At 39.4% G+C, this 15,658-nt stretch overlaps 1 protein-coding gene across 1 annotated transcript; it reads left to right on the top strand.

Moving 5' to 3' along the window:
• On the top strand, positions 1-15,559 carry pnp6 (purine nucleoside phosphorylase 6). Its single transcript, XM_046394910.1, has 6 exons — positions 1-185; positions 6,796-6,965; positions 7,134-7,237; positions 11,046-11,221; positions 11,333-11,523; positions 13,016-15,559. The coding sequence occupies exons 1-6, from the start codon at positions 16-18 to the stop codon at positions 13,210-13,212; spliced, it is 1,008 nt and encodes a 335-aa protein (XP_046250866.1). The 5' UTR covers positions 1-15; the 3' UTR covers positions 13,213-15,559.
• Positions 15,560-15,658: the final 99 nt, after the last annotated feature.

Genomic DNA, 15,658 nt, shown 5'->3' with positions numbered 1-15,658 from the left:
ACGTTGGCACGCAGTATGACCTCCGTCACCGACGGTCCAAGCAGAGTCTCCATCAGCCTCTCCGCTACCGTGAACGCAGCACGAGAAGCGTCTGTCAAAAACGACACAGACCACGTCTTATCAGTAGATTGGTCCCACTCTTCATCAGATATGGAAGCGGGATCCTCCTCCCACAGTCAGTGCAGGTAAGATCGATAAGGCTGGATGCTGGTGGACTGGAGTGAAATGTAGTTGTCAAAGCTATCCTGCAGCCTAATCATATCAGGGGATATCCAGTGGTCTTCAAAGAAGAACGCCAGGTCTAATAACCAATAACGCATATTATTATATATCGACCATGCTATTTGAGAATTGTTCGGACATGCCAAGCAAATATGAACGCTTTATTCTGAGGATTATTAGCATATAGAGGCTTTCCTCCCAGGATGTCACCTCTGACGTAATCGACTATGTTACAGATGGTATTATATCTCTCAACTATAAAGTTGACCTTTTCTTAATATAATCATACGTAATTCCTTTTACTAATAATGCCTTTGTCTGCCCAGGGCACTCTTCGGTTTCTAATTCACTGAGAGCCTCGGAGCAGAGCAACAGGCCAGACTTTGTTTTAAGGACTTGATGTGTTGTGTCTGCCAAAAATGTTTAAGTGACAGCCTGGAGGCTGTCCCGGTTCACTCTCTGCGCTGTGGTTTGAATATAAAGTTCAGGCAGCACCACGGACAGCTCCGCGCAGCTGGTCGGTCCGTGAGAGCCCCCAAGCTCACTTCCTGCTGAGTTAAATCTGTTGTTACGTAATATACCGTTGTTTTCAAAGCCATGTGTGACGTGCCTGGTCAGTAAACATAATTTGATGCAGGGTTCTTCGAAAGAAGAGTGGAAATGAATTAAAGTCAGTTTCATCCATTTAAAAAACCCAAATGAAGACATATAAATAATTTTTAAAAACGCTTAAATGAATAATTAAAATAATAGGACGTGTTACTAAAGAAAAACTTTAAAAACTGCAAGTTCAAATATTCAAATTCTTAACATAATTATAAAAATGTCCTGATGTTATCACTAAGTAAGCATTTTTTATTTTTAGGATATTATTGTAATGTGCAGTTAATGTGCGTTAATGCTATTAATTTAGGCCTAATTAAATTTATTGTACCTTTTAATAAATCGCCTGTATATTTTGTAAAATTTTGGTGGTATATAACCAAAAATAGACTTTGTTTGTGTTAAACATAATGAAGTCCTGAATAAAAACTAGGAGAAATGTATAATCCACTGTCATCTGCCTCTACTCAGACATACTCTCATCGCAACACCAATCACCAGTCCTGCTTTTTACAGTCCCAACAAATGTGATAATGTTTCTGATAAGAGACACACTTTTAATGGCAAGGTTATACATTGAACACCCCTGCTGCTGAATCTGTGTTTCCGTCTGTTGGGTTTATGAATCACTGATTGAATAAGATGTTCCTCAGTTGTCAAGTTAAATGACCTCAATTGCTGTCATTCATTCTTCACCTTTTACCAGCACCAGTCCAAGTAAATTGTTGATGAATTATACACCAACAGAACAGCGCAAGTTACAACAGTTACTTGTATGTCTGCCTGAGTGTGCTTGTGTGCTGTATGTGTTTGTGTGTTTGCTGCCATTACCACCTGAAGAATAATGTGAATGGCAACTTCTGCAAATGACAGCCATACAACTATTGTGTGTGTCACAGTTGTCTTTTCTGTACATGGAGTACTTGTAGGGTGCTGTGATAATTCTTTTTCACATTTTTGAGAAAACAGAAATACAGAAATACCAAAATACTGCTTTATTTTTGTCTTGTGAACAAAACCGGCTTAACGATTGTACAGAAATATTTCTGAGCTAATATTTGAGCTTGTAAGAAACAATGGGGAAGACTGAACACCGTAGGCTAGCCTGATATGGCTGTCATTTTATATGCCTGCTATAAAATGAGCACAAAATCATCTAGCTCTGTCCTGCTGCAGATTTGTCTGGTCAAGACTGCACTCTGAAGTGTAATTGTGTCTTAATGACAAAGCCTGAGGCAAAGGGAATATTAACACGGTTACAGCCTTACAGACAGATTTATGACCAAAATTACAGACTCTGTACAGTGCTAACTCAAGGTAATTCCAGTCAAAGTATCTCAATAATAATTTGGCTGGTGCACTTTAAATGGCTAAGTAAAAACCCACAAATGTACTGCACAATGTAATATTTTTGTTTTATTTTTACACAGTGTTCCTTTGTGAATGCTTTTACTCCTGCATTTTAGATTATCTTCCTCTCAAGGTGATATTTTAACTTGTGGCTGTTTAAGAATATTGAATAATATTGTCATATTATCATGACAATGAGGAACAGTTTGTCATGAATTTCAGAAAGTTGATTTTTCACCATGACAAATGGGGCATAAGAAAATATCGACATACTTGATTATCACAATCTTTTCTTTTGTGATACTGTATTAATTGTCAAAATACTGCATTGTTTTAATTAATTAAGAATCACCAATTATCCTCCATGAACCGCCACATTAATGATCCCAGGAGCATTAATGACACACTACTGGTCAAAAGTTTGAGGAAAACCCCAAATTTTCCAGTTTTTTATTGAAATTCAAGTAGTTCAAGTCCAATGAATAGCTTGAAATGGTATAAAGATAAGTGGTGAACTGCCAGGGTTACCCGAAACTAAAAAAATGATGTACATTTCAAAATTATAAAAAAAGGCCTATTTCAGGGAACAAGAAATAGGTTAACAACTTAAAGCTGTTCTGCAGCAAGGGTGGCTGATCAAGCCTTGAAAGTTAGTGCTACCAATTCGTACAGATGTCCCAACTTTTGTTGGAACACACTGTGGTACTATACCCTTGTGAGCACTACTGGAACAGTATTGTACTGCACAAAGTAGTGTGTTGCTATAAAAATAGCAAGAAAAAGGCAATTAGCAAACGAAGGAATTCTGATTCTGATTCTGAAGAGAGACAGCCCATCATAACACTTAAAAATGTAGGTCTTTCCTGCAGAGAAATTTCGAAGAAAGTCAAGGTGTCAGTGAGTACAGTTTCCTTCACCATCAAGTAGCTCTCAGATACTGGGGGAAACTCTGACAGGAAGAGGCCTGGCAGACCCAAAGCCAACAGAATCAGAAGACAAGTGTCTGAGAGTCAACAGCTTGCGCGATAGGTGGCTCACAGGACTTCCAGCACAGCTTAACACTGGTCGTAGTAAGCAAGTTTCAGATTCAACTGTGGTTTGACAGGTCGAGTTGCAGCAAGAAAACCATTGCTAAGATGTCAGAATAAGAAAAAGAGGATTGCCTGGGCCATGAAACACAGCCAATGGACTACTGAAGACTGGAAGGAAGAAGGTGTTATGGACTGATGAATCAAAATTTGAAATCTTCGGTTCATCACGCAGAATTTTTGTATGTCATCGAGTAGGCGAAAGGATGGTTCCTCAGTGTGTGACATCAACTGCCAAACATGGAGGAAGAAGCATGATGGTCTGGGGCTGTTTTGCTGGATCCAGGGTCAGTGACTGACTGAGAGGCACTCTGAACCAGAATGGCTACCACATCATTCTGCAGCTCCGGCCAGGGGTTCATCCTACAGCAAGATAATGACCAAAAGAATCCAAGACTAAGCTATGCCAGAACTACCTAAGGAAATAAAGAACAAGATAGTAAGCTTGAAAACATGGAGTGGCCAGTTGGGAAGAACTTTCTGAAGAATATTTGATTTCTATTGTAGAAAGAATGCCACAAGTGTGTTCAGCTGTTATATCTGCCAAAGGTGGCTACTTTGATTAGTCTTTTTTGTATATGTTGTGGTAGGGTCTTCCAGGGCAAACTGGTCCTGGGGGAAGGGGGAGGCAAAGCGTTCAAAGAGATCTCTATGAAAGGCAAAACTAAGGACAAGTGTACCTTGCCCGGAGGGTTACCGGAGCTGGACCTGGAGCCAGACCTGGGGAAGAGGCTCTGCAATCTGCACACGTATTTTCTGGACACTTGGGAGTGGGGGAGGAAGCCAGATCTTCCTCCTGGCAGACCTGGCAGACCTAAACAAACAGTGAGGGTCTGCTGGGGTCAGAATGGTCTTCAACGCCCATTCGCAGAGCTTCCACTGCATCCCGGAGGTGGTGTGGGACGCGAAGTCTGAGTGGGCCATGTTTTGCGCTGCCATTGCAGAGGCAGCTGTTTGCAGCTGCAGTCAGAATGTCTCTGGTGCGAGTTGTGGTGGCAATTCTTGAACCTGCTGGTGAACACCAGGGGTGAAAGGTGCCGTCAAGCTGAAGAAGGAGTACTACAAGGCATGGCTGGCTTGTGGGACCCCTTAGGCAGCTGACAGCTACCAGCAAGCCAAACGATGCACATCTTAAGCAGTCACAGAAGCAAAAACCCGGTGTAGGAGGAGTTTGGTGAGACCATGGACAAAGACTTTGCAGTCGGTCTTGAAGAAATTCTGGATAACCATCCGGTGATTCCGGAAGGGGAAGCGGCACTTTGTTCACACTGTTTACAGTGGGAGTGGAGAGCTGCTGACCTGTGTGGTATAATTTCTAAGTAAGCTGTGATGAACTAAAGTTGTAGTATGCAATGCCTTATGACAACATGAAGTAGTCATGTTATGTTCTGATTGTGATTGAAGAAAAGCAAGATGCAGCTGTATTGAAAAGGTACAACTGTCTATGGGCCTGTGAGATATAGAAGGTAAAACTGTGTAGTTCGTGAAACACTGTGTAAGGTAGTGAAACGCTGTCTATGGTAGTAAAACACTGTCTATGTAATCTAATTATAACCTCTGTAAGCCTGGAATGAACATCTCATTGTAATCTTGCATAAAACAATTATTTTTAAAAAGTACTATACGAAAAGGCCCGGAAATAATGGTGTCTGATGCTAGCAATAACTTAGGCTAAAACTGGAAACAGGCCTGGGGAAGAGAAATATTGCTGTAATCTGTGCTTAAGAAATAATTAAAAAAATAAAATGAAAAACCAAAGGAGAGGCCGGAGAAATAGAAAGCAAAATGAAGCCTGTGGAAAGTCCCCAGCAAGACCAGGGTAGAAGATGACTTAATGGTATGAAAATAAAGATGGTAAGGGATGGACAAGAGGCATGGACAGGTCCAAACCCTAAGGTATATAAGGCAAAGCCTCCAGCCATTTTATTCAGAGTCCTTTATGTATACTTAGCGTGCACTGTGAACTGTTCTCCTTTTTTGTCAACATTAAAGACTTTGCTACTCAGAATCCTGTCTCCTGCTGATGATTCTACTGGACGTCGAGAGAAGATTTTTCTGAACAATTAAACACAGCTTAATTTAAAATGTAATCTTTTGTGGCCTTGAGCCTCGGCTCTGAGTCCTCACAACACCTGTAAGGAATATTTTGAGGATCTCCTTAATTCCACCAACACACATTCCTTGGAGGAACCCAACTCATCCACATGCGTTTTGTGGACTTGGAGAAAGCTTACGACTAAGTTCCTTAGGGGGGCACTTGTGAGATAGTCCTCAATGGACGGGAGTGAATGCCGCTAAGTGGCTAAAATTATTATTTATACCTACTTCAAGACCAAAACATCCAGATTTTATTTTAGTTTTGGTAAATATGGGAGTCATTCTACCAAACCAGATTATATGTCAGACCCTAAAAGAAAAAATACTAATGTCCGTTTGTTTTTCTTACAGGGCACATGGTTTTGCCTATAAAGTGCCAGCATTCTGCTAATGTATGCTGATTGATTGGTTAAAGATTTATGACTAGCAGCGAAGACATCTGGCACAACAAACCTAACCAGACATTTAAAACATCGTCACCCAGCTGAACATGCCCAGTTTGAAGAAGCTAGCAAAGCAAAAGCAGCTAAAGCTAAAGCTAGCCAGAGCTCAGTGCCAGACACAAGCTAGCAGCTTCTCCTGTCTTTCCTTTGTAGGAGCAGTGAAAAGGCGAAAGCAATTATGAGGAAAACTGTGCAATTCATGACCCTGGATGATCAGCTGTTCTCCATTGTTGAGAATAGGGACTTCAGAAATCTGATAAATTATCTCAGCCTTGGCAAATTTAAAACCTTACTATAAAATGATACAAGTAGCTTACATTTGTTTCTTATATAAATCCGTTGCATGTGCTTGTGTTTGATAAAGACCATTTTATTTTGAGAGAAGAATGTCAAGTTTAAACATTTCTTTTATGATGAGAGTAAAATTTTGCATTGAAGAAAAGTTGAGTTAGTTGGCTGTGGTTTAGTTGTTGCCTAGAGTAACCTGCCAAACCTGCTGTAGTGCAGAGTTATCTTTCATCTGTTATTGCTGTCATTAATACATTCTGTTTAATAAGTAATATATTCAGCCTGTTTTATTGATGCAGTGTATTATTTTGTGAATGTCAGATGTGTGTCAGATACAGACTATTGCATATTTAATTGAGCACATATGCTATGTTCATTACTTTCTCCCGCTATTCGGCATTTAGACACACACTGTTTCACACTATCTATCTTACGCGTACTGTTGTTAAAAGGGACAGTGCTGGCTGGTTCACATCAACTTTAATTTAATTGATATATCTGCCTGCTCTCATTGACTCTTTATTCTAAGAATGAGACTGATGTTGATTAGTTTTTATGGTGTTTATTCCTCACTGATAATGATGATGATTATCATTATGGTGATAATTAAAATGGAGATATGCAACTGATTTATTACTATCAGAGCTATGGTTTAGTAATATTTGATGTTAATCAATTTTTTATTTATTCTCCATTACTTTCAGATACACTTATGAGGAGTATAAGGAGACAGCAGATTGGCTGCTTGCCCACACAGAGCAGCGTCCTAAAGTGGCCATAATTTGTGGTTCGGGCCTTGGTGGCCTGGCTGACCTGCTGGAAGACAAAATTGTGTTGCCATACATTAATATTCCACGTTTTCCCACCAGCACTGGTAAATTATGTCTGACAAGTTGCTTTTTTTATCTAATACTTATTAGATTAGTTAGAGGAAACAATACAATATATTATGAACAATACACACTTAAATATACTCTTATTACTCTCTAATTATTATAAGTGTTTGAAAACTGTACATAAACATGGTGTGTATCTTCTGCAGTGCCTGGCCATACCGGTCAGCTGGTGTTTGGGAGGCTGCAGGGCCGTGAGTGTGTCTGCATGCAGGGGAGATTCCACTTCTACGAGGGCTACAACATACATACGGTAAGCTACAGTAGGATACTTAAGGTAAATGAACAACAGTTTTTTAATAATGTATTTTTAGAAAACATGGTTGAAGTGTCCACGTGTCTGTGGATACTTTTTTAGATAAATATTTTAAATCAGTCCACATGATTTTCCCTTTACAACATATTTCTACACACAAGAGCAGAAAAACGATTTCAAACACTCAAACAACCAAGCCGGGCAGGTCTACATTAATTGTACATCAAACAGCAGAAAAGAACATTCTGAGTATGTATTGTGAGCTTATTATCCTTTAGCAATAGCAACCTATAAACAAAAGTTTCAGAGCTAATCATTTATTTAGGCTGAACAAAATTATTTTTGTTTCAGACACATGCTCATTACATGAAGTAGTATGAGGTGATACGCGTGAATACACAGATAATGAATGCACAAAATCTGCTCTTTGCAAGTGGTATCAAATCTCAGTTTTAGTGATCTAATTTTCCACTTGCATATAAACAAGAGGCTGAAAGAAGAGAATGTTCATTTTGTAAAATATCCTTATGTGAACAAGGCTTAAAAGCTTACATCCATGCTAGGTGTATGAGGATGTACTTACGCCACTTCATGCTTAGGTCAGCATGCTAATATGCTCACAGTGCTAATTAGCTCTAAACAGAAAATAGAAATGAGGCTGATGCGAATGTCATTAGAATTACATGTATAGTCCAAAATGTTAGCTAAAACTATTTTAATAAGTTTAATCTCAGAATAAAATTCTTTGTCTTTTGGATTTTTCTACTTTTCTATTTGTTGTGCTTGAATTACATTAATTAATTGATTAATTAATTCAAATTAAATTTGAATGACTTCTATGTCAACACACGATAGTGCAGAGAGCAGACAAATCCATTTGTTAATACTCTAAGTTGCCTTGTGAGCAGCTTCCTGTCTCAGTTTCTCTCACAAGCCAATTTGCTTCTGCATTTTGAAACCTTGCTGATGCAAATGATATACTATACAGGCTAAATGAACTAAAGCTGGCAGTTCAAACTCTGACTTTGTTAATGACTTTGAGGAAAAACATTCACAGCTTCTGTTAGAGCTCAGTCTCTAACACTCACTTATTGTTATTCTTGTCATAGAGGAAGGCTGTTTACAAGACATGGAATTCAGCCACATCTTTGTTTCAAGTTCCAGTCATAACATTGGCTCAGTTGCTGTTGAGGTTGACTTGAGGCGGCTGTATTCCAGCTTTAGTTAAATGGAATACATTTTCTATGAAAATTTATTAACTTAAATTCAACAGCTTTAGCTAGAATTTTTCCATATAGTTTTACATTCCATTCCAGAGAAAAAAATGCTGCCCCAGACAATTCAGTTTTACTTCATCCTCATCCATAATTCTATAATTTTATAATATCAGGTTGCATAGACTTGGTGTCCTTGAGAGTTGCCACAGTTTTTGCCACAGTAGTTCACAAGTTTGGGTAACAATGATCATTTAATCATCACCTGCAGAGCTGTGATGACAGCAAGAAAACCTGTGTCATAGTCGATATGGGATCGGCCTTTGGACTGTAGACACTGTTTCCTGGTTTTATTTTTTTTTATTTTTTGGTTTTATTACCAGCTGTGATGAGTAATCTGGACATGAAATGATTCACATAATCCCAGTCATTAAAGTTAAAGTAAATCATAAAATCCAATTTCATACACATAATGGAAGGCACGATGATTTATGGCTCTCCTGTATCCACGTTGGCCTTTAGACAGTATAAGTGTACTGTATGAGATCACTCAAGTTGAATCACCATAAACCGAAATAAATTAAAAATATCTGAGCTGAGCAAGCTGAGTGAGTTAAATTTTTACTAGACAATATGCATCACAAATACTGTATGCTTCCCTGGGAAGCTGTTCTAAACTCTGTCCTGTGTCACCCTCCCAATAGGTCAGATGAGATGAGATACAATAGGAATGTGTTTCTCTGAAAAGCAATGCCAGTCAGGCAGTTAGTTGGTCAGCCCGAAACTAAAATTTTTAATTTGTTCAATATTTAGCTTTACAAGATACAAGATACAAGATAGGTTTATTTGTCACACACACAATCATACACGGTACAATGTGCAGTGAAATTCTTTTTGTCCCTGCAACCAAAAAATAGGTAAATAAAAAATTTAAATATTGCAAAAGAGAACGCTTGTAAAAAAAAATAAGAAAATTAAAATTAAAAAAGTGAAAATGTGCAGTATTTACATAAATAGTATTTACATCTAGTGCATGTAGTGCAGGTGGGAGTGGGATTGTCCAGATTAACGCTCACTGTTGAGCAGACGGATGGCCTGGGGGAAGAAGCTTCTCCTCATCCTCTCAGTGTTGGTTCTCAGGCAGCAGAACCGACGGCCTGATGGCAACAGGGAGAAGAGTGAGTGTCCGGGGTGATGGGGCTGCCTGAGGATCTTCTCAGCTCTCGACCTGCATCTTTTGGTGTAAATGTCCAGGTCGGGTAGAGTTGTTCTGATTGTCCGCTCAGCTGAGTGGACTACCCTCCTAAGGGCCAAGAGGTCCTGCTTTGTGCAGCTGCCCATTCATGTGGTGATGCTCCCACTCAAGATGCTCTCAGTGGTGCAGGTGTAGAAGTTCCTGAGCACCTTGAGGGGGAGCCTGAAGTATCTGAGACGTCTGAGGTGGAACAGACACTGCCTGGCCTTCTTAACAGTCCTGTGAATGTGCAGTGACCAGGACAGGTCCCGTGTGATGGTCACACCGAGGTATTTAAAACTGCCCACCCTCTCCACCTCAGACCCGCTGATGCAGAGTGGACGGATGTCCTTCTGCTGCTTCTTCCTGTAGTCCACAATCAGCTCCTTAGTTTTGCTGACGTTCAGCAGGAGGTTATTCTCCTGGCACCAGCTCTCCGGGTGGGTGACCTCCTTTCTGTAGGCCTCCTCCTTGTTGTGGGAGATTAACCCCACAATGGCTGTGTCGTCTTTATGTGCAAATACCTGCAAAACATGTAAATGGTAAAAAGCGAAAGGTAAAATATTAACATATTAGCGTCATCGTTGTTTGCATGTTAGCATGCTGATGTTAGCAATTAGCTCAAATCATTAAAACCACCACCTGACTGTACTGCTAGTGTGGCTGTGCATTCTTCATCTTGTTCTCTTGTAAGTCCTGTTTCTTCCAATCATTAACAACTGAAAACTAGCTTAACACAGTCAAAAATGTATTGGCAACAAAGAGCTTTTAGGCAAATAATTAAATAGATAAGTCAGCTCATCATGAACAGCTGCCTGCTTCAGTTTAACTATTGACAGTCCTGCAGCTGGCTATGTTTAGTTCCAAGGCATAACAAGACTCAGGTCAAGTTACAACACAGTCCACTATTATATGCAAAACTCATATAATAAGGCGAGTGTTCCAAAGTGACAGCACTGACCTTATCAAGACACACGGACACAGGAAAATATTTCTGCACTGTAGCAAAACACTTTCACAGGCCATTCAAGCTGTAGAAAAATGTGACATGAAAAAGCAATTTCCTAATGTGTTCCAAATGTGACTGCAGTGAGAGGTAGCAACAGTTGTTTACAGGCCATCAGCAACCTTATAAAGGTTAGGAACTGTTTCAGATGCACAGTTCAACATGGACTGCAGTAATAATAATTCCAGAGTCTATTAGCATCAGCGGATGCACAAGTTGTAAGTATACTGGCTTCTCATGTGATGTATTTCCTGTGACCCACATCTTGTAACTCTGATGTAACTGATTTAACTGAAGCAATGACAGAATGACAGTATCTGTCTCTGAAGCACAGTATGTTTGTCACTCCAGGTGACATACCCGGTGCGAGTCTTCTTCCTGCTGGGTGTGGAAACTCTGATTGTGACAAATGCAGCGGGGGGACTCAATGGCAGCTACAATGTGGGAGACATTATGCTCATTAAGGATCACATCAACATGCCGGGTTTTGCAGGGCAGAACCCACTGTGTGGGCACAATGATGACAGGTACTGCACAAACATCAAGGGAGGACTATCAAAGTGAAACTTGTACACCGGAAACATCTGTGTCTCATAGACAATTTCTGTGCCCCATTCATTCATTTAATGTGTCTCCAGGTTTGGAGTGCGTTTCCCTTGCATGTCGGATGCATATGATCGTGACCTGAGGGCTCTGGCCAAGCAAACAGCAGAGAAGCAGGGCTGCAGCAGCTTCCTGCAGGAAGGGGTTTACTGCATGCTGGCTGGACCGACATATGAGACCATTGCAGAGTGCAGAGTGCTGCAGATGCTGGGCGCTGATGCTGTAGGTTAGTACTGTGGCCCCCTCGTGCTCACTCAACACTGATGTGATGTGGGAAAGCTTCTAACATTCACAACAGTAGATGTGTCCTAGGGATGTTAAAGTAAAATATGAATACATACATGAATACATCATTCGGGCAAAAATAATCTACTGTAAGAACTGTCAGTTCACCAATAGAGTGGTGCAGATTTGCCAAAATGTAAACAAATTCCCCTCTCACCCTGAACAAAGAAAAAATAGTTTTTTTCTTTAGCGGGAAAGGGTATTCCCAGGTCAAATGACTCTGCAGTAGGCATTTATCAGTTCCAGCTCCAGTCTGTGATGTAAACTGGACACCCTGGTAGACATGCTAATTTTTGCCCTTTTTTCAGCAAGAAAGGAGTAATTTGCCTGTTTGTAGTGGATATCAGTATGCCTGTTAATTTTGGTGTAACAAAGGCTAAATAGTCTATCTGTACAAGAGGTACAGATTGTTTCAGTTTTTTCAGCAGTTTTTAGCAGATTTGTTATACAGCTTGACTGATATTTGATGTATTATATATTTGACCCACATTAAAGACCAGTTTTTCATCTGCATCTCTTCCCATTTTTACAGGTGGGATTCAAATATAAATGTGTTTTATTATTTGATTAATGTAGACATGTGTTTAAAATATGTGTTGTATGTTTGGTGGCAGCTAAACAAGGAAGATGAAGCTACACTATTTCTAACAAGTTCTAGTGTAGGCCTTGTCCATGCTTGCTATAAATCTGAAAACATATCCAAATACAGACATTTTTATGACATAAACAGATACAAATACAAGTATATGTTGTGTTTTTGCATTATACAACTATAGCTTACTGATCATGTTTGCTGGTACAACAGTTTTATTCAGATATTTGCATGCAACTGAGTCTCCATGAGTCAATCAAAGACCAGACTATTTATATCCAACTTTGCTGCAAATAGACAGAACACATAAATCCCTGTATGTATGTCAACTCTCAGTCTCAGTATTGTGGCTGACTGCAACAGTACTTTATACAGTGTAGGGATCAACGCACCTCATGAAAGAGTAATCATTATAGCATATCCAAATCATATAATTTCACCAATTTGAACATTAAAGGTTCAATTTCCAATTTGTCATGAGTCATGTTTGAGACAACATCTTCTGATGATCAAAGGTTACTCACATGTAACAGTGAGTTGTGTTGCAGGTTGTGTTTGGAGATTTAAAGACATAGGAAATGATCAGACAGGGAGGGTCAAACAAAAGTCATTGTTACACTGCATGATGGAAAATGCAGGTTCCTGTATTTTTAGAGTTAGATCAATACTATAGACTAAAAATCATCATATCTTTTCCTCTGATCCATCAGTCTTGAGCATTCTTTTCATGCCGCCAAGCCGGTGACAGCCTTGAGTTCCTGAGCCTTATTAACATCTTATATGTCCATGCTTGTAACTCATTCATGTCAGTGCATCTGAAACAGTTCTTCTCCCTGTCTAGGCATGAGTACAGTGCCAGAGGTGGTGGTTGCTCGGCACTGTGGCTTGCGCGTCTTGGGTCTGTCCCTCATCACCAACAACGTTGTGACAGATTATGACAGCAATGAGAAGGCAAACCATGAAGAGGTGCTGATGGCCACTCAGCGCCGAACCCAGGACCTCCAGAACCTTGTCAGCCACCTCATCACCAATATCTAGCACCTTCATCTGAAATTTGATGACAAAAAATCATTTAATTCATCAGTGACTAATCTTAGAAGGTAGAAAGGTGCAGGTATGGTCAGGTTGGCGTGGATAAGTTTATTATTTTGGTATTGACTAATGTGACTAACTGGGGATATGAGTGAGGCTTTTGAGGTAGAGAGGAGAGTGAAGAAAAAATGTTGAATGTCGATACGTCACTTACAGATGCTTGCAAGAGCTGAAAATATCCATGGCAATGTAGGTGTCCAGTTTGCTATTCACAGTAAGAATTTAACCAGGAAATGGTCACCTGGATTCAGTCCTTATAGCATGTATTTCTTGATAAATTTGTTCTTCAGAAGTGTCATTGTGTCTATAAACTGAAAGAGCAACAACTTGCCAGTTAGCCATTGATTTAAAAAATTTAAGACAGGGATTGGCTGTATTTGTTTAGATTTTGAGCGTTTCTGGCTTAGCACTCCCCTATCTTGTTGGGCAAGCAATGATAGTTTGGAGGGGAATCTTAAAACCCTTGAAAAGATTCCCTTAAAACTGGGATGAAACAGTGTTTCACTGCCCTCACTGGTTGATAGTTTCAGCTATGTTTCACCAACAGACCATGGCAAGCATCACTGTGGTCAGAAGTATACACCTGTGACCACATCCAGCAGTGATGTCACAGTGTACAGATGCACCTTGGAGTACACATCTGCATCACTGTAGTAAGGCCACTAGTTAAACCACTGGATGATAGCAAAAAAGATTATTTTTTTAAAATATAGATTTCCAAGGAGTGTTAAGCCTGGAAATGTTGTGAAGGGGTATAATTTGCTATAAAATGGAAACTAATGAGTTTCTCTAAAATTTGCAGGTGGCATATTGAATTTGAATCCAAATCCAGATTATTATGGTGGCTAAGATCATGGCTATAATTTCATTCTATCATTCCTCTATTTAAAATGGCCAAGTATTTCTCATATTTCCCAGATCATTTCCCTTTACCACCGTCATTGCGACGTATAAACACCGGTCCCTCTCTATTGGCTGAACTGTCTTTTTGATTGCGTCTGAACAACATAATGACTGTTCGACCTTTTTATGGTCTATCGCAACAATTTACATGTTTTCGCTGACAACCTGTCAATTTTAGCGGTAATCTTCAGTATTTAGACTTGCTATGGTTTATGTCTTATTTGCCTTAAGCAGGAGCAATGTATACGACTACAGCATATCAATGCATCATCTCCCTGTTTAAGATGTATTCAGAGGACACAATGCACTTATGCATTGGGTTTGACAAGTTGGTGCAGGACTGGAGGGAGCAACTCATTATTTGTCCAGCAGGGCATTAGAAGTCAGTCCACATAAGAATTGTTCCAGGGAGAATACACAATAATTCTTGTGATAAACACAACCAGTGGGACCAACTGGCACATAGTTTCTTTTATTTTACAACTGAACATTATTAACAATGCACAATACTTACTTTAGCTATAAATCAAAGTGTGAATGTTATTATTTCACTGTGATTCAAACAGAGTTATATGTTATTTATCTTTGAAGTAGACAAATGGTTTATTTTAGCTATCTAATTATAACTATTTAATGGTAAAAAAAAATGTGAAATATGGCAATGTAAACTGTATTGAATCTCCATTGAAAAAGGAAATAAGGCTTGACTTGAATCTGTTTCTCAAAGGCCTGTCCAGTAGAGGAGATTTCTTAATTTTAGTGATCTTATAGATTTGTGAATTTATACATTTATACAAAACTAGTGAATCACTACAAACAGCACAATATAATCTGAAAGAAAGTAGGAAAAGAAATATCTAGTCAAGGGCTAATCTGATGAAGCAGCAGTGATGTATGAAGGTTTTTCCTGCGGTAGATTGCATTTGGATCAGTCTCATTTGTACACCAAGAGACCACAACACTGTAATATCAGGGAGGGCTATAATAATGAAAACTGGGCCTCCAGTTTTCAATCTTCTCTTGCTGATCTGGAACCTCCTGCCAGGTTCCCTTGACCGTCTCATTCATTAGAGCTGGAAGTCCTAGGTCAGCAGTTGAGCTTTTAGACCATCAAGTTTTACATCAAAATGCTAATGGAAGCCTTAAAGTGGAATTCCACACTGAATGAAACATCACTGAAATGTGAAGTGATACAAAATAAACAATGGAAGTTATTTCCATAAAATTAACTTTAAGATGAACTAGCATACTTGCTATTTTTCTGTGCAAGCACAACTCTTAGTTTAGTATTTCTTTATTAGTCTTTTATTGTTTGGTTTGTGAAGTCTTCCACGCATCATATATTTTTATTCAAATGTTGCTGCTGTCAAATAAAAATGTATGGATGACATTTGCACCATTGTGTTTTCTCTTTCTCACTCTGTCTTTATGCTTTATGTGTGTGTGTGTGTGTGTGTGTGTGTGTTCTGAGAGGATGTGCCCCAGAATC

Source organism: Scatophagus argus, chromosome 7 (genome assembly GCF_020382885.2).
Source record: "Scatophagus argus isolate fScaArg1 chromosome 7, fScaArg1.pri, whole genome shotgun sequence".
NCBI lineage: Eukaryota > Metazoa > Chordata > Actinopteri > Scatophagidae > Scatophagus > Scatophagus argus.
This window is presented reverse-complemented; position numbering and strand designations above follow the sequence as displayed.